The 23,702-nt window shown below is 42.1% G+C and overlaps 1 protein-coding gene across 1 annotated transcript in view; it reads left to right on the top strand.

Moving 5' to 3' along the window:
- Positions 1-15,703, top strand: part of LOC309608178 (chloride intracellular channel protein 5-like) — a 50,032-nt gene extending 34,329 nt beyond the window's left edge. Inside the window, exon 4 of the mRNA XM_082347671.1 lies at positions 8,833-15,703. Within this exon, the coding sequence (XP_082203797.1) occupies positions 8,833-8,886 (54 nt within the window). The 3' untranslated portion in view covers positions 8,887-15,703. The remainder of the gene's footprint in view (positions 1-8,832) is intronic.
- The last annotated feature ends 7,999 nt before the right edge of the window (positions 15,704-23,702 follow it).

Genomic DNA, 23,702 nt, shown 5'->3' with positions numbered 1-23,702 from the left:
CTCTGAAATGCAGTCCATTCCAGCTCTTACAGTCTTTGACCAGGTTATGTGGCTCCAGCTCTGTATCAGTGTCACGTGTCTGGCACCATCTATTATCCACTCGAGCAGACCGCTTGATAGTGATTAGGGTCTCTAGATTTGGGTGTGGTAGGGAGAGCCAGCAGGTAATCAACACGCCTTTCCACCCTCAGCTCACGTGAAGCCTGTCCCTTGGAAAGCATCCTCAGGGTCTGTCTCTGATTAGGCACTCACAGAGTCCCCATGTAGAGTTGCACAGGTTGTGCCCTGAGCAAAGTTAGGGGGCCCCATTCACAGAAAATATAAATGGTGTCCTTCTAGAGTCAGACAACATATGAGCCCTGATAAATGTTTCTTAGACTCATAGCCTGGAGTATTTTTGTCTAAAAGAGTGACTCCCTATAATTTCGTTCAGCATAATGGAAAGAGTCACAGAATTGTTAGTAGAAATTGTTATTATTGCTGTAGCACAGGAGCCTGATGCTGTTCCAGAGGTCATGGTATCCAAATAGAGTATTCAACCTAATCCATGGGCTGTTAGAATACTGTAATTAGGATAAAAAATATTAAGCAATATTTCTATTTAACCTAGTCCTCTTAAATGTTATTTTGTATATTTCATCACATATACAGTGTATTCTTGCAGTAGTACATTAATATCATTTGTAAATGAATAAATATACATATATTGTGGGTAAATGTTTAGGTTCTGTATTGAGAGAGATGCTCAGTTTTTACACTCTTATAGACTCATAGGCTTTCCTTCCTTTTCTGCCACCATCTGGGGTCTGAGACTCTTTCCTCAGCCAAGAACAAGGGAGACTAGGTCCCGTCACCTCCCAGGTCCTTCCCAGGAGTTTTCATAAGCAACACACTGAGTCCATTTGTTTTGGAGGCAAACAAAATTCACCATTGCAGTCGAGAAACTAGGAAATCGCATTGAGGAAATGAGGGACATGCAGCTGGATCTGCATGTTGAGATCTGACTCAGGTGAGGAGCAGTGGGGATGTGCCAGGCGGTGGTCTCAGCAGAGGCAAAGGCACAGCAAATATGCATGTATATGTGAAGAGATATATTTGTCTGGAATGGAGGGAAGGTCCACATTGGTACAGAGCAGAGGCTGAGGTTGAAGAACCTGGAGTACAGTCTTTTTTTTTTTTTTTAATCATATCTTTTATTCTCGTATTATCTTTGGTTTTTTGTTGTTGGTTTGTTTATTGAAGTAGGGTTGATTTACAATGTTGTGTTAGTTTCAGGTATACAGCAAAGTGATTCAGTTATACATACATACATAATTTTTTTCAGATTCTTTTCCCTTATGGGTTATTGCAAAATATTGGGTATAGTCTTTCATGGCAAACTGAGCAGCTTGGATTTTATCCTGAAGGCAACCGAGCATAACAGAATGTTTTGGAAGAGAATATCGTTAGTGAAGCAATGTTTAGGGTGATGGATAAGCAAGTTAAAAAACATTTCCACCTGTTGGTGTAGAACAGGACAAAACAGACATCTACCATCTTTCATTTATAAGATTAGTTCAAGCATTTGAATGTAAATACATTGTGTATAATGACTATATTCTTTTTTACTTATTTATTCATTCAGCTGTCTGTTTGAATATGTCCAAGTATCTAGATCTTTGATTTCATACAGACAAATTTCTGGAAAAAGTTACCAAATGTGATGCTGATTTATATACCAACTATATGGGTATCTAGGTACTTTATATTTGGTTGGGGGAGAGGGATAATGTGGATTTGGCACAAAGTTTTGATTGATGTTGTTTTAGTACAGTTCCCAATAAAAAAACGTGTTTGTGAGGTCTGTCTTAGCCTGGCTGGACGACTCAAAATTTTACATTTAGATGCCTGGAAATAGCTGGAGCCCTCAAGGGGCTTCCTGTTCACAACCCCCTAGGAACAGCCTGCTCTAATGTCAGTAATAAGCACACATCAAATATGTCCTTGGCTGATGCATTTACAATGAAAAAAGAAATGGTCAAAAATGTGTTTTCCTACAAATAGAACTACCATACGACCCAGCAATCCCACTACTGGGCATGTACCCTGAGAAAATCATAGTTCAAAAAGAGTCATGTACCAAAATGTTCATTGCAGCTCTATTTACAATAGCCAGGACATGGAAGCAACCTAAGTGTCCATCATTGGATGAATGGATAAAGAAGATGTGGCACATATATACAATGGAATATTACTCAGCCATAAAAAGAAATGAAATGGAGGTATTTGTAATGAGGTGGATGGAGTTAGAGTCTGTCATACAGAGTGAAGTAAGTCAGAAAGAGAAAAACAAATACAGTATGCTAACACATATATATGGAATCTAAGGGGGAAAAAAAAGGTCATGAAGAACCTAGTGGCAAGACGGGAATAAAGACACAGACCTACTAGAGAGTGGACTTGAGGATATGGGGAGGAGGAGGGGTAAGATGTGACAGGGTGAGAGAGTGTCATGGACATATATACACTACCAAATGTAAAATAGATAGCTAGTGGGAAGCAACTGCATAGCACAGGGAGATCAGCTCGGTGCTTTGTGACCACCTAGAGGGGTGGGATGGGGAGGGTGGGAGGGAGGGAGATGCAAGAGGGAAGAGATATGGGAACATATGTATATGTATAACTGATTCACTTTGTTATAAAGCAGAAACTAACACACCATTGTAAAGCAATTATACTTCAATAAAGATGTTTAAAAAAAAAAAAACAAAAAACAAATATGTCCTTGGAAACATTTGTGAGAAAGTGGAAGTCTGAGCCTGTTGCATGTGCCCAACTATGCTTTCGTGGAACCCTTGAAACATATGAATATGGAACAAGGGGCAGGTTTGAACAAAGATTTCTACTCCTTGTCATAATGTCCTCTTAATTAGGGTACTGGGAACAATCAAGTCCAAATTTTATTCAAAATCACTTTCTAGGTGCCCGTATGAACTACTCTGCTCTGTGAATCAATGCCATCAGTCAAAGAGAGAACAGAATCCTAGTGCTATAACAAGAATATTGAAAACCAGATGAGTCAAGTAACTTGCCCAAGGCTGATGGCAAATTAGTAGCAAAGCCAGGGCTTTGACCAGCCCGCCGCTTCCAGGGCACTTTCCTTCCTATTGGCATTCCTAGCCTGGGGTGCTGAATGCTCATGAATGTGCTACAGGAGGTTCAGGAACATTCTAAAACTCCATGCAAATTTTTTGTGGGAGACGCTTCCAGGAGGGTCCATGAACCCTTGCTGTTGTCTATCTCTGTGATGCATTCCGCTTCCCTACCTGGGTCCTCATGCCTTGTGTCTCCATGTGGGAGGGGGAGAATGACTCCGAGCAGCCCAACTAACTCCTGTCCTTTCTGTGGGGTCAGCCGCTTGCTCTAAGCCTTTTAGCAACTTGAGAAACCATGGGGAGGAACACTGACAAAAGAGTAATAAAGATGCATTACCCGAATCATCATGGGGGGATTATGTCCACTCTGAAAAGGAAGGTGATGTGATACTCTGAAATAAGTACCACCAAATTAGAATCCACCTATTTTCCAAGGGAAATTTTGGACATTTTTTCCCCAAAGGGACTGCAAACTTAATGTCAACTCAACCACACCTCATCCCACCACCTTGGTGGGCAGTGTCACCAATTGTACAAGCTAAAACTTTTTAGTAACTTAGATTTCTGCTTCTTTACTGCCCAACGGTCCAGTCAATTTCACCGTCTAAAGTGTTCTCATCTCTCCATCTTGGCCACCATTGGCCACGGTCATCTTGACCACAGTTATTCAACTTGTCACTCTGCCTCTAGACTTATCTTCCTCCTAAGAAGCCCCACATTGTCACCAGAATGGCATTTGAACACACCATTCCTGTTTCAAGCTATACAGTGGCTCCCTACTGCCCCCAGGAAAAAGGCTGGCATGAGAGAATGTACAGAAAGGTCTTCATGCCTCATCAGGCTTTTAGCCAAGACCTCATCACCTGCTATTCTTCACTCACCCTTTGCCTTGAAAAATGTTGACTTGTGTTTCCCTGCATACTTCATGCCATTTCATGACACTGGGTCTTTGCTCAAGCTGTTCTCTTTCAGTGCTCTCCCTTCCTGGGATAGCCTACCATCCTTTCAGACCCAGCCGAGAAGTCACCTCTTCCAGAAGCTTTTCTTGGCCCCTCCAGGAAGTGCTGGGTTGGGTCTTACCTCAATGTACCAGTCTGCTAGGGCTGCCATAACAAAGTACCACAGACTGGGTGGTACAAAGTACACAGAAATTTATTTTCTCTCAATTTGGAGGTTAGAAGTCTCCAGAATTCTCCAGGAGGCTAGAAGGCTAGAATCAAGGTGTGGCACGGTTGGTTTCTTCAGAGGCCTCTCTCCTTGGCTTGTAGATGCTGTCTTCCTCCTGTGTCTGCCCGTGGTCCTTCCTCTGGGTGTGTCTGTCTCCTAATTTCCTCTTCTTATAAGGACACAAGTCATATTGGATTACGGGGTCCAGTCTAATGATCACCCTAATGATCTCATTTTACCTTAATTACCTCATTAAAGACCCTGTCTCCAAATACAGTCACATTCTGAGGCACTAGGGATTAGGATTCAACATATGAATTTTGGGGAGACATAACTCAGCCCATAACACTTAATGTTATAATTCTCTCTCTCACTGAAGGAGCATCTGTCTTTTATCCATTTTCATATACACAGTCCGTGGCTACTTAAATGATGATTGAATTAGGAAGGAAGGAGGGAATAAGTTACTCCTGGAGAGCCTCAGGGCAATGGGGGGAGGAGGAAGGCTTGTCCCAGTGGCCTGCAGCTGTAATGAGAACGGTGCTCCAAGCCCCTGTGTTAGTCTCATAGAGCTGCTGTAACAAATTACCATAAACTTGGTGGCTTAAAACAAAAGGGACTTATTCTCTCATAGTTCTAGAGGTCAGAACTCTGAAGTCAAGGTATAGGCAGAGTCACACTCCCTCTGACAGCTTTAAGGGAGAATCCTTCCTGCCTTTTCCAGTTGCTGGTGGCTCCTGGCATTCCTTGGCTTATGGCTACATCACTCCCATCTCTGCTTCCATCATCACATGGCCTTCTCTCCTGCGTCTCTGTATCTGTTTTCTCTTCTCTTCTCTTATAAAGACTTGTCAATGGATTTCGGGCCCATCCTAATCCAGCATGATCTTATCTCAAGATTCTTCATTTAATTACTCTACAAAGACACTTTTTCCAAATAAGGTCACATTTACAAGTCTGTTTGGGCATAGCTTCGGGGAGGGAGGAACACTTCAACCCACTACATACAGCCCCTGAAGGTAGGACTGAGTTGAGTTGAAGCATGGGAACTCTGGACACGGACAGCCACTCCTGGGATCCACATATCCCACCCAATGCAAGGGGTTCTATGAGAATTCAGTGGACTGTTTGCACCTTCGTCTCATTAGTTCTGCGGCATTCATGAGACTGCCTGGCACGTGCCTAGCGTCACCCTGAAGTTGGGCAGGAAGCCAACCACTGAGTGCTTAATGTCATTTGCTGGGCTTAGAAGGGATGTTTGAGTCCAAGGACCTGAGGATTCCCACAGCGGTTGGTGTGAAACAGTGTAAGGAATGGCCTGCGGAAACAGTGTTGCCATAGCTCATTCAACATGTCCTGGTTCCTGGGTCTAGCTTTGTGTTTCTGCATCTATATAATTGACCAAACACTGTTCTGACAATAGACATGAAAGCCAGATCAAACGCAGTGACCAAGAGAAGGTGAGTAGTGTCAACACTGGGAGAAAGAACGTCAACTGACCAGGATGGGGCTGCCAATCAGAATATTTGGGGAGAGGGACAGTGACATGGGTGATGGATCCTTTTCTGGACTCCCATTTTTTAGAGGGTAACTCACCAGACTGTCAGCTCCTTGACGGAATGGATGACATCTTTCTTATTTCCACAACACATTGTCCTGTGGGGTGCTGGGCTTGTCGTAGGGGGCTCCATAAATGTTGGACAAACTGAACTGACCCTTCAGGTAGCCTTCACCCACCTGATGGAGTGAAGACCGACCTTTGGAACAAAATTGCAAATCAGATACTTAACTCCTCTCCTTTAAGCCTTGACCATTGGCAACACGATCAAGTCCACCCTTGCACATCATGTGCAAGGCCATATGTCCCACCCCCAACAGCCTAACAGCCTCTGTGGTCCCTCCTCTCCCACCACATCCTGCTCACTCATTATGCCCCAGGAATGCTGAGCTCCCCACAAATCGGCTGCTGTTCTGTCTCACCCGATTTTGCCTATGCAGATTCTCTGCCTGTAACACCGTCTCCCCTCTGTCGTCTGACCAAATCCTCATCTTTCTGGACTCATATTTCCTGGGAAGCCATCTCTGAACCTTCAGGTTGTTCTGAGTGATACTCCCTCAGTGCTTACCTCCATCTTAGTATTTGTCACTAATATTGCAATTATCTGGGTCAGGGTGTGTCCCTCCCCCTGCCCCCATTCCTCTAGACTGAAAGCCCCACAGGGAAGGTGTTCTCTAGCCACATCTTACTTACCTGTGTTTGTACTCCCACCATTAGTGTGGAAGCTGGCCCATAGTCATAAATATTTTTCAAATTGAATTAAACTGAACTTGTTATGGGAAAAGTAGTTAAGTTCTTTTTTGAAGGGAAAGCTTATTAGTGTAATCTGGGAAATGCGATCAGCATTTTCAAGCAAAGGACCTATGTCCCTGCATCCATTGATGGGGGATGGTGGATAGGTGAATGGTGAGTCATGGTAAGAAGCCAGCTGATATGGGGGAGAAAAGAGAAGGAGAAATTCATATTAACTGAATGTTTTCTTTGAACTATGTACTGTAAGTCACCTGCTTTATTGAAATTATCTCTGTAATAGGACTTAGGAGCAAGGTCTGCATCTGGATTCTGACACTGGGTAACCATGCAATGTTGGGGAAGTCGTTTGCACTCTCTGGGCCTTAGACTTCTCAACTGTAAAATAAACAGTTGGAATAAGTTGAGCCCAAGAGCCCCCACTGGTTCTAACCTGTGGAGCGTGGAAGCTTCATTCTCCACTACAGTAAAATAGTCTCCCTCCCATGCACCCCCCCCCACAGCTTAAATTTATATTATCATCAAGCTCTCTGAACTATATACTGAACATACTCTTAGACAGCCCCGTGACTTGTTAAATGGGGGAAAAGGGAGATAGTGAGTAACAAAGAAAAAGATGTTCTCACACAGAAACAGGATTTTGACTCAACTCATATTGAATAGTAACAGGTTTTGGAGCCCAATTGACTCTTCTCCCCTTTTGAATAGGTTTACCATTTGCATGGTTCAAAATTTGAAAGGTACAAAAGATAGTCTCTCCCCCACCAAACTCCTTCAGACATCCCATTTCCATTTTCTGAGGTGATTTATTCTAAACTTTCATGTATGTACTTCCTGAGACATTTTACACACATCCTGGCAAATATATGTATGTTTGTATATTCGAAATTATCTTTTTTCCCTTTTATTTAATACAGATGGTATTATACTATATATCCTATTATGTACCTTCCTTTTTTGAGAGTCAGTTTTGTTGGGACATAATTTACATACACTAAATTCAGCAATTTTAAGTGTACTCTTCAATGAATTTTGAACAAATATATACAGTTGTGTAACAATCATCACAATCATGATATGGAACATTTCCATAATCTCAAAAAGTTCTCTCTTGACCCTTTGCCATGGGTCCCCTCCCAGCCACACCCTGAATCCTGGAAACCACACATCTTTCTATCATTGTAGTTTTGCCTTTTCAAAAGTATCATATAAATAGAATTAAACTCTGTAATCGTTTGTATGTGGTTTCTTTCTCTTAGCATAATGCTTTTGAATTCATCCATGTCAGTACATATATCAGCAGGTGGTTCCTTTTTATTACTGAGTAATATTCCATTGTGTGAATATACCACAATTCGTTCATTCATTCAGAAGTTGATGGACACGGTTTCTTTCCCAGTTTTCGGCTATTATTAATAAAATGGCTATAAACATTCACATATAAGCTTTTGTGTTGATTGTGTTTTCATTTCTCTTGGTCAAATACCTAAGGGTGGAATTATTGGGTCATATGGTCAGTGAATGCTTAACCTTATTAAAAAGATCTTTCAAATTATTTTCAAAGTGGCTGTAAGAATTTATAAAAGATTTCTTGTTGCTCCTTTTCCAGTACTTGGTATTTTCAATCTTTTAGGTTTTAAGTATACTGATTAATGTATAATGATCTTTCATGGCAGCTTTAATTTACATTTTTTCTAATGACTAATAGTGTTAAGCATCTTTTCATGTACTTACTAGCCATCATTAGATCTTCTCTGATGAAGTATCTGTTCAAATATTCTGCTTATTATTGTTATTTTAGCATTATCATATTATTGAATTTTAAGAGTTCCTTATATGGTCAAGGTAGAATTTCTTTATCAGGTAAGTATTTTGGAAATAGTTTACAAAGTGACTTGACTTTTCATTTTCAAAGTGTCTTTTGAAGGCTAAAGATTTTGATTTTGATGAAGTCCATTTATCAATTTTTTTTCTTCTATGGTTTGTGCTTTTTGTGTTCTATCTAAGAAATATTTGTCTAGTCCATGGTCACAAAGATGTTCTCCTATATTTTCTTCCAGAAGTTTCTCAGCTTTAGGTTTTATATTTAGTTCTGTGATCCATTTTGAGCTAATTTTCCATAGTGTGCAAATATGGCTTGCATCTATCTATCTATCTATCTATCTATCTATCTATCTATCTATCTATATCTAACTTTATCACAATCTCTCTCTCTTTCTGCAGCTCCATCCCTTCTGGTATTTAGATCTGCGAATTCTAGCTGCCTTGACCTTCTGAAACACCAAACTCTGTTGTCTCCTCAACTCAGAAAGACCACCAGCCTCTATTTGGGTTCTATGCTACCTGTCTCCAATGTCTGAAAACCATCACTTTGTGAAGTTTGTCTGCTTTACTCATTGTTTAAAGAAATCTTCCAATTGTTAAGTGTAAATCTGGTTCCTTTTAATCCATCCTGGCCAGAAATGGAGGTTGTCAAAATTGACTTTAAGATCCTCATTTCACTTGGGTTGCTTCTCCTTTCTTTCCAAATATTGGCCCCTTAAAGTCAAGTTTTAATTGGAGTTTGGAATATAGCTATGAAGTTCAACTAGACTAAAGTCTAATGATAATGACATTAAAGTGATATAGTAGGAGTCAGCTATCGCAAGTATGTTGGCCTTCAGGCAAAGACTGCTTGCTGACCTTCCATCTTTCCATTTTCTTTTAAGGCTATGTTGTCTTTTGCAAAGTCTTTATTTTGTACCTTAAGTTCTGAGTAATGACAAGACAGGAAAACAACTGTCCCAGCTAATCATTCACCAACATAAGTCATAATACAATTCCATCTTCTCATCTTTTAACCTCTTACCATTCAAACCTCTGATGATTCCATGAGTTCCTTGGATGACCCTAGGAAAAGAGGTCTTCACTACTATCAAAAGGGAATCCTATATTTAAAAAAAATTTTTTTTTAAATTTATTTTTGGCTGTGTTGGGTCTTCGTTGCTGTGCGCGGGCTTTCTCTAGTTGCAGTGAGTGGGGGCTACTCTTCGCTGTGGTGCACGGGCTTCTCACTGTGGTGGCTTCTCTTGTTGCGGAGCACGGGCTCTAGGCATGCGGGCTTCAGTAGTTGAAACATGCAGGCTCAGTAGTTGCAGCACACGGGACCTAGAGCGTGCAGGCTTCAGTAGTTGTTGCGTGCGGGCTCAGTGTGGCTCGCGGGCTCTAGAGCGCAGGCTTAGTAGTTGTGGTGCATGGATTTAGTTGCTCCGCGGCATGTGGGATCTTCCCGGACCAGGGATTGAACCCATGTCCCCTGCATTGGCAGGCGGATTCTTCACCACCGTGCCACCAGGGAGGTCCCAGGAATCCTGTTTTTAAGCTACCTTCCAATACCCAGGCCCAAAGTGTCCAGAATGGATTTGTGTATAAAGTATATTGTGTACGTGGGAAAATGCACTGACTGGCAGCTCTACTCCCGAATGACACTCCCTTAAAAATATGAGATGACTCTCCCTGTGAGTGGAGCATGAATTTTAGCCCTGAAACCAAATATTTTGTGTAATCTTGTGAGGTCAAAGATTAAGAACCTGGGCTTTAAGCCATGCCCCATTTTTATGCGTTATGAGCAGAACCTTCCTTTCATGAGCCTGTAGGTTTGCAAAAATGCTAGCCTCTCATTATTGCCTGGACTTGGTGCACAGCAGTAACATGGCAACAGCTGAAATAAACAAGAGAATGCATTGTTTAAGAAACCACTAACGTTCTGAGGTTTCAATGATAACAATCGCAGGGTAAATATGTAAGGTGGTAATGAATAACTGACATGAGTGCCTTTTGTTAATTGGAGTACAACTGCATATTTTCTTCCCCCTACAGAAGTATATTTGTCCTGTTCTCCTACGGTGGCAAGAAAGGAAAGAATTTGGTGGATAGTCTTTTTATATTTACAATAGCAACCCTCTATAAACAGGCTTGGTTCTTCTAGAACCACGCTATTCAAAATACTAGCCATTAGCCCTGTGTGGCTATTTAAATTTAAACTAATTTAAGTGAAAAAAATCTTAAAAATGCTTTTCCTTAGTCATGCTATCCGTATGTGGCTACTGGCTACTATTATGGAAAGTACAGCTAGGGAATATTTCTAGCATCATAGAATGTTCTATAGGACAGTGCTACTGTAGAGCGGCCTGGGTTCAGATGTGGCATGAAGACCAATCATTTATGTGGTCACAGGCCCTTCCTTGGGTCTTTATTCCCTTGTCTAAAAATAAGATGTAGGGTGATTGCGTTTAGTGAGACAGAAGAGTGGTCATGCCCACAAAATAAAGAAATCACCAGTGAAGTTTATTCTCATCGATAAATAGTATCTGTGCTACAAGTTCATATGAATCAATTGGTTTAAAATGGCAACTGTTTAGGAAAAGCTCTACAACTCATAACCAGCGCTTGTGAATCTCAGTAAATCCGTCAATAACCATTGGCCATGCCCAAACCCACTGAAGGTGTCTCTGTGGCAATGTTATCCATCAAAGCTGCAGTAACTTTGAGGACTGAAGATGCTGCCTCACCAGCCACTTGGGCCAAACATAGCATTAAGCCTGGAACCCAGATACAGAGGTCAAGGTCCTTCTCCTCAATCAAAACAACTTGCCACAGTAAAGCAGGGAGGGTTATCTGGGGTGGGGGAAGGCGACTGCTTACTGAGAAGATATGAGGGTGAAGGCTGAGCAATTCTCTTGTAAGTGTGGTGAGTTCTTATTCCATAATAAACATTGTATTGCTGCAAGAATGAGCTCAGGTCTATTGCCTGTTCCTTCCTGTGTATCCCTTTAATCCATCTCCAATAAACAGGTTGATGAGTCTTTACGGAGCCTGCACTGCACTTGGGGTGCAGATGTTGTGAGAGGTAGAAAAGCAGTCTAAGATGGGGGCCTTTTCTGTGAGGCTCTGACCTGCTGGCTAGAAGGAAGGATTAACACACACCATGAAGCATTTAGAAATTAATATGAGAGTTGAGAGAGAATCAGTTGCCAGAATACATGATGCATGGTATCACATAAGCACTGAAGGTGTTCAGAGATGGAAGAGCCCTGGACTTATCAGGGAGGGCTTCATGGAAGGGGCAGACCTTAAACTTTGAAGGAAATGTAGCCACACAGGTTGCAGACAGGACGAAGGACAAGATGCCAGGCGTCAGCAATCACATCATCCTTCTCAATCCTATGTCACTGGGAGGCAGTTTAGCATAGTGGCTTACAGCAGAAACCTTGGAGCTAGACTGTGTGATTCACGTCCTGATCCTGTCTCTTATTAGCTATGTAGACTTAGGCAATTTATTTAACCTTTCACTGGATTATTATGAGGATGAAATAAGTTCATATATGTAAAAGTCTTAGGTACAAAATAAGCATCATATAACTATTAGTGGCCCCCTCCCACTCCAATCTCCTTTTCTCAGGCCTTATTTGTTTTTACCTATATTTACATTGAATATCTCTTCTTTTAATAGAAGCCTCAATAATTCATATTGACTTGATATTTCCCTGACTTTATTCAGTTTGGTTTTCCTGATTTTTAATTTTTGCAAAAAGTAAATATACCTTATTTAGGACAAACCAACCCACAGAATTGTCCTGGTGAATGCCTCAGTTTTTTTTTTAATTTATTTTTTTTTTGAAGTATAGTTGAATTACAATGTTGTGTTAATTACTGCTGTACAGCAAAGTGACACAGTTATACATATATATACATTCTTTTTCATATTCTTGTCCATTATGGTTTATCACAGGATATTGAATATAGTTCCCTGTGCTATACAATAGAACCTTGTTGTTTATTCTGTATATACTGGTTTGCATCTGCTAATCCCAAACTCCCGGTCCTACCCTCTCCCACTTCCCTCCCCCTTGGCAACCACCAGTCTATGCTCTATGTCCCTGATTTTCTCTCTGTTTCATAGATAGGTTCATTTGTGTCATATTTTACGTTCCACATATAAATTATATCATATGGTATTTGTCTTTGTCTTTCAGACTCACTTCACTTTGTATGATAATCTCTAGTTTCTTCCATGTTGCTGCAAATGGCATTATTTCATTCTTTTTTATGGCTGAGTAGTATTCCATTGTATTGTATATACGTACCACATCTTCTTTATCCATTCATCCGTCAATGGACATTTAAGTTGTTTCCATGTCTTGGCTATTGTGAATAGTGCTGCTATGGACATAAGAGTGTGTGTATCTTTTTGAGTTATAGTTTTGTCTGGATATATGCCCAGGAGTGGGATCGCTGGATCATGTGGTAATTCTATTTTTCTGAGGAACCTCCATACTATTTTCCACAGTGACTGCACCAACTTATATTCCCACCAACAGTGTAGGAGGGGTCCTTTTTCTCCACACCCTCTCCAGCATTTGTTATTTGTAGACTTTTTAATGAGGCCATTCTGACCTGCATGAGGTGGTACCTCATTGTAGTTTTGATTTGCATTTCTCTAATAATTAGCAGTGTTGACCATATTTTCATGTGCCTACTGGCCATCTCAGTTTTTGGTTTTTTTTTAATGAAAATACTCTTGTCATCGGAACCCTGGGTAGAATCGAGTTAATCACCAAATTTGAGGCTGGGTCTTAATATGTTTCCCAGGGTTATACCTAAATTATACAAGAGGGATTATTTGGTTTAGGAAGACCTCTGTGCTGCGTCAGTGTTCTTTCCTATCAGACTCCAAACTCTTTGACGGCAAAGACTGGGCCTTTTCATCCTTGCATGCCCAGCCAGCATCTTGAATAGCACTTGCCATCTCCTAGTTGGTCCATGATGCCTGAATTAAGTGGACTTCTTTTTGTAAAATGAGCTAGTGATGCTTAACTCCCCCTGGCTCCTCTAGGGTAACATAATTCAATTCCATTCAATTCAACACATTTAATGAGCGTCCCCTCTGTGCCTGGCTTAGTGTCAGATGCTGGGATCCAGTGGTGAGCAAGTCAGGCACAGTCTCCCCTGTCATGGGGTTAATGAGACCAGTCTATTATTTCTTTGCTTCTCCTAAGGGAAAGATATGCAGCAGAACCTTGTAAAGCATTGCACTGCCCTTACAATCTCAGGACACAACACCTTCAGCCAAAAAAAAGAAAAAAAAAAAAACAACCATTGAACTCAATCTGGATTATGATTGGCCAGAAGAGTTCCCATGCCCAGATGTGGCTGAGCTGTGCCCTGTAATGATGCTGAAGAGCATGTTGACCAGGATGTGACAATGAGGTGACTCTGGTTTGCCCAAGGTCTCAGTGGTTTTACAGCTTGAGATAAGGGAAGAAGAGAATTTCCAAGCCTCACCTTCTAATTGGGATCCTGTTCACTTCTTACTGTGACCTCATCATAGCATTTATGAGATTTCCTATGAATTTTAAACCCTCTGTATGTGTTAAATACTTCGTATAGTAGAATTATACAGTAAGTTTCACCATTTTTTAAATGAGGATAACAATATCTTCCTAGTAAGGTGATTGTGAGGATTCCAACTAGACATGGAAAGCATTCTACACATGCATAGAGCAGGCACTCAGTAATGGACAGCTATCATTTTTAATATATTAAAGATGTTGTTAGATTATTATAGGAGACACGAAGGTAAACAAGACACAGTCCCTTTCTTCAAGGACCTTCAGCTCAGTAGGAAAGATTTCATATTTACAAGTAACTATTACTAAGTCAAAAAGTGAAATTTTTCAAAAGAGAAGTGCTGACAATGTTCTTTTGAAATTTAGAAGAGAAAGGCATTATTATTGGCTAAGAAGATCAGTGATAACTTCACAGAAAAGGAAGCATTTATTTGAAAGATTTGGTCCAATGGAAATAGTGAAAGGGACACTCTGTAAATAGGGACTACATGTGCACAGACATTGTATCAGTCAGCTTGGGCTGTGTAACAAAACACCACAAACTAGGAGGCTTAACAACAGACACTTATGTCCTCACAGTTCTGGAGGCTATAAATCTAAGGTCAAGGTGCAGGCATGGTAGGTCTGACAATAACCCTCTTCTTGGCTTGCAGATGGCAGTCTTCTCACTGTGTCCTCATAGGAAGGAGAGAAGGCTCTCTGGTGTCTCTTCTTATAAGGACACTAATCCTATCAGATGAGGGCCCCACCCTTCTGATCTCATTTAACCTTAATTACTTCCGTAGAGGCCCCAACTCTAAATACAGCCACATTGGAACTTAGGGTTTCAACATATGAATTTGGGGAGGACACAGAAATTAAGTCCATCACAGGCTTGGAGGTGGAAAATACCTTTATAAGGAACATTCGATGATATAGTTTGATTGGAGCATAAGAGGGGCTGAAAGTGGAGGCATGGGAGAAACAAAATTAAACCTTGGGATTGTCCTGGATTACAGAAGGCCTGGAATGACAGCTAAGACTTCTAGAGGGTAATTTGTCTGCATCAGGGAGTATCTAGGGTTTTAAACTAGGAAGTTGCAAGTTCAGAACTGTGCTTTGGGAAGATGATTTAGGCAGCTATGGGTTTTACAGCCAGTCTTGCCCTTGTTGTCTTGGAGCAGAGAAGGAGGTGGAAACACTGGCAGATTAAGTACCTAGCTCAGAATCTCCCAGCCAGACCTTCCAAGTTGCTTTTCTGAACGCCAGTCAGTGCGTTGTTTGACTGGTAAGGAACGAACATGTAGTTTGGGACACTGACTCTGGGGTGCCCTTGTGAAAAATCAATATGGGAGGCATCTTCTCTGGACCTACCCTCAACCAAGACTTTCTAAGCATCAATCCCAAAGCAAAACAGTCCTTTTTATCTCAGCGAAAGATTTTGAATGGGAACTATTGCCCCATTGACCAAAGTAACTTTGGACAGTTTCTTGCTGACTACTGGGTACACAGCAGAGCTACCTGATCTTGCATTTCATGAAGGAGGCAACCAGTTCTCAGAGGTTATAAATCCTCAAATGTCATTAGAGAGCTCTTCAGGCCAAGATTACAGAATGCAATGCCTCTCCCCTGGGTAGAGTTCTCATCAGCCCCTCCTGAGGCAGTAGGTCCCAGCAGTCACTGCAGACAACTAAAAATAGCCCCAGTATAAAACCCCAGCTTCCAGGACTGCTAGGGAGGTAATTTGCTGAGAGAAGCAGCCCAGACTGTGATAAAGCATTGCCTCGGGTCTCCTAACACATCGTCAGATGGGATATTCCCTGAACTCACTAATGCCCGGCCTCAACAATTAGAGTGGATCTTCTGGGTGAGATTGAAGGCTGCTTTCTAATTACAATGGACGGGCCTCGGTGATTATCTAGTGGAACTGCTCAGTTACGCCTGAGAACAGTGAGGTCTGCCTTCCTCAGCGCCCTATCAGTCTTCCATCCACATTCTTTCATTCTTTCCTTCTTTCAGCAAATATTGATTGAATGAGGCTCAATTCCTTTATTCAGTGTCTCTGCTCAAATATCACCTCCTCACCATCCACAACAGAGCTCTACCAATCTTTTTCCTTATTCCCTGTTTGCTTTATGGCCCTGCCATAGCACTTTGTTATTGTTGGTCTGCCCTACTAGAAGCTTGATTGGCTCCCGGGGCAGGGACTTCGCCTGTTTGGGGTCTAGCTCTTGAATGGCTGTGCTGAGTATATGGTGTGTCAGGCGTGGCCCTGCCCTCTGTTTTTCCTGTAACTTGTATTAGTTGGGTGCTGTCCTTCTGGGTTTGGCCTCTACTTCTTGTTACTTCTCGCATGTTATCTGTCTCTCTTTTTTTATTCTATGTTTTGTCAACTGACATAAAATGCACAACCTAAAAGTTGAGAACTATGTTTTATTCCATGGACTTAAGCCAGGAAGACAGCCTCTCAGATGGCTCTGGGGGACTGCTCCCAAGAGGTAGGGGAGGAACCAGGATGTATAGGAGTTTTTGCAACAAAGGCCAGGTAGTCAGAACCTCAAAAGGTTGCTGTTAATTAAAAAAACAAAAACAGGGGCTTCCCTGGTGGCGCAGTGGTTGAGAATCTGCCTGCCAATGCAGGGGACACGGGTTCGAGCCCTGGTCTGGGAGGATCCCACATGCCGCGGAGCAACTAGGCCCGTGAGCCACAACTACTGAGCCTGCACGTCTGGAGCCTGTGCTCCGCAACGAGAGAGGCCGCGATAGTGAGAGGCCCGCGCACCGCGATGAAGAGTGGCCCCGCTCGCCACAACTAGAGAAAGCCCTCGCACAGAAACGAAGACCCAACACAGCCAAAAATAAATAAATAAATAAATTAAACAAAACAAAACAAACCCCCCCCAGACATCTCAAGTTAATGATTTTAGTGCTTTTCTCTATATGGGAAGATGCAAGAGTCTGGGTTTATTGAAATGATTCCTTTGATATGCACCTTAACTATCTAGGGCCAGTATCCCGCTTTTCTCCATCCTGAATCTCCTCAGGACTGCAGTGGCTGATGGCTTGATGGCTACAACATCCTTCGTTTACTGATATGGCAGGCAGCATTTGAAAGATTTTCTTTGTTTTCCAACTCCTCTATTACATTTTTCATTTTTGATAGTGACATTCTTAATTCCTCATAACTCTGGTTTTATTCTCTGCTTGTTCCTTTTTCAAAGCTTCCCATGCTACCCTACAAGGGAAGAGAGACAGAGGAGGCCACCTCTGGGTGAGCAGGAAGGAAGTGGATTTCCAAATGCCAAAAAAAGGAAGGATTGGGGGCACTGCCACACCCACACTGGAAGCATCTTCCCCCAGCTCCTCAGATGGCTTCCTGTGGAGAAGAACCTTCCATTCAGAGCCTGGAGTTAAACTCCACCTCCAGCTGGGACAGCTGTTCTAAGATAGACTTCTAGTGAGTCACTCCACCTAAGCTCCACATCATACCTCCCACCTGCTGTGGATTTGGCCAAGTTCAAGCCCACAGCTTCTCAGGGGTCCTGGCAGAGAACATGGCCCCCACCTCCTCTTCAGCCCCCTTGGGATTTATTCTGGGCTAGAGTTTTCTCTGTCCTCTATCATCAGTCCATGTGCTTCCTTCTCTCCTCCAGAAGTTTGTCTAAATCCCTTATCCATTGGTGATCCTGTCTCACTTCCTTTATTCTTGTGAGATTATTCCTTTTCATAGGTCTATACTGTTATTTCAGCAGGATCTCAGGAGGGTCTGTGGGCAGAAACCTGGCAATATTTCATGTACAAGGGTTCTAAATATAGTTTGGAACTATTGAATTTACAAGTGTTTAAATAGGGCTCTTTACTGCAGAACTTCTCAGCCCTTTCATTTGCAAATACCTACTGCAAAGCTCTAAGAAAGGGTGTAGATGGAGTATTTCCCAATTATTTGACTGTAAGATTTTCTTTTTTTCAGGGAAATCTCACCATGCTTCATGAAATACACTGTGGAAAATACTGGATTAATTTACTGGCATTATACTAGCTCTGGGACTGAAATACACGAGACATTAACAATGTTTGCTGAATGCTTGTGCAAAAAGAGGTTGAGGGGATGGGTCCTAAGTACCACCCTCACCCCACCCAAGTTACAGATTTACTTCCTGGCCATGATGCCTAACTTCAGAGACTGAGTACAGTGGAAAGGACACCCAGGCTGAATTCACTAGCATAACTACTGGGTGCCTTCAGGCAAATAAACTTCTCTGAGTCCAGATTTCCATATCTGGGAATAATATCTACTCTTCCTACTTTGTGAGGCAGTTGTGAGTATCAAAACATAAATTATATGAGCCAGTATTTATAAAATATAAAACAGTAAACAAATACAAGGAATTATAGTCCTTGTGGTGAAATTTAGTCACTATGTCACGGGAGTTAGAATGTGAAAGGGAACATTTGAACATTCTCTAAACATACCCTAGGACTGGTGACCTCCTCATCCTACATCTAGAGTCACGGGTCACAGGGAGAAGCACTTAGGAAAAGAGGAGAGAAACCCTACTCATTTCTACGTCTGTACCCAGAGCTAAATCAGGACTTCATCCTCACATCGTTAGTGAAGACCTTGAGGTAGAGAAACAGACTCCGGGATCTTCAGATCTAGAGAAGATCTCGGATGTCATTTGATCCAACTTGCTTGTTTTAGATGCATAGAAACTGTGACCCAGAGAGGATAAAGAGTTTGCCTCCAATCATACTGAAATAATGATAGCGAGTGCTAGCAAGCAGGTCTCCAAGTTCAACATAACGTAACCTGGCAAACATTTACCCAGCCTCTGGTACCGGCTTGCCGCTGCCCCAGGGGCTGGAGGACACACAAGTGGGAGCAAGGTTTCCACCCTGAAGGAGCTCACAAGTGCTCAGAGGAGAGAGTAACAGCAAACACTAGACCAGAAGTGGGCTGTTCAGTTAAGTGTTCTAGGAGTTCGGAGAAAGGGTCATTGTTGATAGCTGAGATAGAAATTTTTTTGTAGTTGGTATTTTCCATTTTCAGAAATTCTTCCCCTTACCTCAAAGATTCCTTAATGAGGAGACTATATATCCCATACATACACACATACATATATACACTTTTATTTTATATACATATATAAATATATATACACTTTTACATTTCACATACATATGTGACACATGTGATTTGGGGAGGCTATTATTCTTCCTGTTTCTCCTTTTTGGTTATCTTTAGAATAGTTTGAGATGTGTACAGATGCAAGCTGAAGAATCTGTTGTAAATGTCAAGGGAAATTTGTTGACCTTAAAAAATTCCAAGAGAAATGGGGACCTGCTGGTGGAGTCCATTCTGCCTAAAAATATTTGTTTCCACCTGAGGCAAAGTGCCTCAGAGTTCATGTTCCTTTTGTGGCAAAGAAGTAGAAGAGAAAACATCCCTTTCCCTGGCAACAACGTTTATTTAGTATTGAAATACTATCCCTGTGTTTGGAAAGCCCATGCATCTATTAGTGTTTTAATTTCTAAACAGAGCAGCAAATTGGTTTGGCATCTGTTAGTAACTCTGCCCTAAGATGGGATGATTCAATCTCGGCAATTAGTGGGCACTCTCTCCCATTAGGAGTTGTGATGAAGTGACGTGGTTGAACATCTCAGGATGCCAAGTTTATTCTGTGTTTGGACAAATGGCATATTGTCTTGGTTTCCATTTCTTAAAAAATCTTTTTAGAAAGACTCCTCTTTTTAGTTTATGTTGGAAAATTCAGTTTAACCAAAGAACCAGAACCAGAGCAGGACATTCAACAGTGTGAAGGGTGGGTGTACCACCCTGCGGTATTCTGCCCACAAAGCAAGGACAGTTGAGAAGATTCGTTTTGGTGGCTCTGCATAGGGGTGTGGTACAGGGACCCACAGGGACCCAGAGAAACACAGAGACAGATTAATGGGCAACTAAATAAATAGCCTGCTGAGATCCATGTGCCTCAAAAATGGTTTACTGTTGAGGATATGTGTGGGCAATAGTCATAGTGTGATCTCCTAAGACTGGTGATTATGTCTGAAGGTATATCCCACGGAACACACATCTTGACATACTCCACCCAAAAATGGATCCTCTGGCTAAAAAAATTTGAGAAACAAGACCTACTACTTCTTCCTCTTGCAAATCCACAGTGCACATTAGCCTATAAAGGAGCAGAAAAATTAGTTAAGAAGACTTGAACCTTGTTTAACCCAGCATTTCCCAATATTTTGGAAACAGTAACTATTAACATCCCATATAGTGGAATCAATGCATCTTAATCTATCTGACTGAAGCTATTTATACAGCACATCAAAAACTAATTAGTAGGCTTCCCTGGTGGCGCAATGGTTGGGAGTCCGCCTCCCAATGCAGGGGACACGGGTTCGAGCCCTGGTCCGGGAAGATCCCACATGCCGAGGAGCAACTAAACCTGTGCACCACAACTACCAAGCCTGTGCTCTAGAGCCTGCAAGCCACAACTACTGAGCCCACATGCCACAACTACTGAAGCCCGTGCAACTAGAGTCTGTGCTCCACAACAAGAGAAGCCACCGCAATGAGAAGCCAGCCCACCACAACGAAGAGTAGCCCCCGCTCGCTGCAACGAGAGAAAGCCCGCGCACAGCAACAAAGGCCCAACGCAGCCAAAAATAAATAAATAAATTTATTAAAAAAAAAAAAAATCCACCTGCCAATGCAGGGGACACGGGTTCGAGCCCTGGTCTGGGAAGATCCCACATGTTGCGGAGCAACTAAGCCGGTGCGCCACAACTACTGAGCCTGAGCTCTAGAGCCCGTGAGCCACAACTACTGAGCCCACGTGCCACAACTACTGAAGCCCAGACACTTAGAGCCCGCACACCACAACAAAGAGTAGCCCCCGCTTGCCGCAACTAGAGAAAGCCCGCACGCAGCAACGAGGACCCAATGCAGCCAAAAATAAATAAATAAATAAATAAATAAATAAATAAATAAATAAATAAATTTATATTTTAAAAAAACTAATTAGTGACAAAGAGAAGAAAATTTAGTTTACATGAAATCTATTTGAGATGATTTAGCCAACCCAGTGTTTTGTCACTTGATGAAGTTAGTTCTGCCTATTCCTACAGCCAGCTTGATGGCTCTTGCCTGGATCTGAAGGCTCTATTGAAACTGGGTCTCATACCTGGATCTGTTGGTTTCCAAAGCCCATGTTTTTAACTATATGTTATTCTACTTGATATGTGGGTGTATATACACCCCTTCTCTCTGAAGACCATGTAATAGTTGAGCACTTTCATTTCTCCTACATTATCCAACTTCCCTGTTAGAAATGAAAAAAAAAGAGAGGAGGAGAGGGAGGAATGAAGGAAGGAAGAAGGAAGGGAGGGAAGAAGGAAGGAAGGAAGGAAGGAAGGGGGGAGGGAGGGAGGGAGGGAGGGAGGGAGGAATGGAAGATTAAGTTCTTGTAGAAGCATGCGTAGGACTTTGCCACAGGAATACTTCTGAGCACTTGTAACATTTGTTTCCTTATTACACTTTCTAACAGCTATCACAACTTCCTGGGAGATGTTATGCTTGGACATAGGTTAAAAACATCATTATTTACAGGATGAAAAACATCTGTCTTCCTAGGAAGGGGAGAGGATGGAAAAGATGATTGTGAATGAAATGGTCTAGGGTGACTCTTGAAAGATTGTCCCATGGAGCAGCCCCTAAGCCGTTCTTCTCAGCCTTCATTTGCAAAGCAAAATAGTATTAATGTCATCAGCCTCATATCTTTATCAAATCTACCTACCCTAGGACTTGCCGGGGTTATTAATACAGGAGGCATTTAGGAAAGTGCCTTTGAACAACAAGCTCCTTTGATTTCCTCCCTTGCCCCTGACCACTCTGGTTTTTAAATTTTCAAATTTGAATTCTCAAATTAAGTTTTGTATGACTTTTAGCATCATTTGCACCCAAGAAGTGTCCATTGTCCTTGCTGTTGCCATCGTCTGGACCACGAATTCTGACGGCTAAGCCACCGTGGCATGACCGACTGAGATGATGTTTCAGGCTCTCTGCCCTTTCTTCTCTCTGGAGGCAAGTGGCCCCTGACCAAGCTGTCCACTTCTCATTGGCTAACTCTCCTGAACTGTCCCCTCTGCCAGCCTGAACTCCTCTCCCAAGCAAGGAGCCCTGACCGGGGCTTGGGTTCCAGGAGCTAGACTGGAACCACAGAGCTGGGGAAGAGCGTGGGGCAGGGGTCCCTGCTGGGTGGTGCAATGCAGGCAGCAAAAGTGAGATTTGGAATAAGGAGGCCAAGAGGCTGGGAGGAGAGAGATGTAAGCTGGACAGGAGGCCAGGGAGAAGGTAGAAAGAGCATTTGAAATTGGGAGGATGGAGAAGAGGCTGAGCTTGAAAATATTCCCACACCAAGGGTTAGGTTAGGAACAAGGGCAGATCCTGGATTCGTGAGGCCCGAAGCTTGCCTAATCAGGGAACCGTCCTCAACAAATGGATCCAAATTTACAAATATAAAACTAGACACAGAAGTGAGTATTTACTTATAATAGGAAAAATCAAACAAATGAGAAACTTAAAAAAAAAGTTGTCAAATACCACAGATATCAAAAAATTCAGAAAAGTAACCATGTTTTATTAAGTCCCTAACACACACCTACGATACTTTTTTCCCTGGGTTTATTTTGACTGCACACATTTTGATTGCTTCCTCGTTTGACAAGGACTTTGTAAATATACTTTTTTATGGGAGAAATGAAAGAAAATCTAATTCCTCCACTAGAACAATCGATCAATATATGATTTTTAGTATTGATGGTTGGGATGCAAAGATGCAACTAGTTATAGAACTACTACAGGTTTATATGCTATAAATACATAAAGTCTATTTTGGCTACTTCCCCTTAAAAATGTATAGTGAATTTATTATTGTATATGCTGCATTATTGAGTATATTCCTGATGGGAGAGAACTTCTGTTTGACCAGGCATTGGTGAGAACAAAGTCCTCTGCTTGCAATTTTACGCATCTGATAAATGGGGAACTTACCAGAGACTACCTTGTGACTCTGTGTATTTCAAACCTTGATTCTCGTCTATCACCCGCGTACCTCTGATGCCTGGTGCCTTAGCACACATTTATATTGCAATATGACCTCTGACCTTGCACCTTTGTGTCATGACCTGGGTAAGTCAGCACACTGGACTGCAAGAGTCTTACTAGAAGCCAGTCCTTCATGAGGAGAGCTAACACTAATATTACCAGAAATGACTTAGGACCACACAAATATCTCCCACTAAACCCAAACTAAATATATCCCCAAAATGAAGTGAAGTCCCCAAAATGACCGTGGCCACTTCAGTATCACCTGATACTAGACAAAATGTAACAGAAGTGAAGCTGTAATGGAAAAACACTGGTTTCACCCAACTGCAGCTCAAATATCCTATGTTTGCAAATTTTAAAAAACAAGATCACGTGAACACTATGGTAGGTCCTTTCTGAGCCTTGGAAAAGACGAATGCAAGGGGTGGAGGGAGGGTGTCAAGGATTTTGAGTTTTATTAGTGACACAGTAAAAGCTGCTTGGGTTAGGTCACAGGGTGCTAAGCATCTTCCTATACCGACCCAGTATGTAGACCCAGATTGTCTCTGTCCTGATCTTTCAACAATCACATACACGAAGGCTGGGCCATCGCAGACTCCACA

Source organism: Balaenoptera borealis (genome assembly GCF_965194805.1).
Source record: "Balaenoptera borealis genome assembly, chromosome: 12".
NCBI classification, from domain to species: Eukaryota; Metazoa; Chordata; class Mammalia; order Artiodactyla; family Balaenopteridae; genus Balaenoptera; species Balaenoptera borealis.
This window is presented reverse-complemented; position numbering and strand designations above follow the sequence as displayed.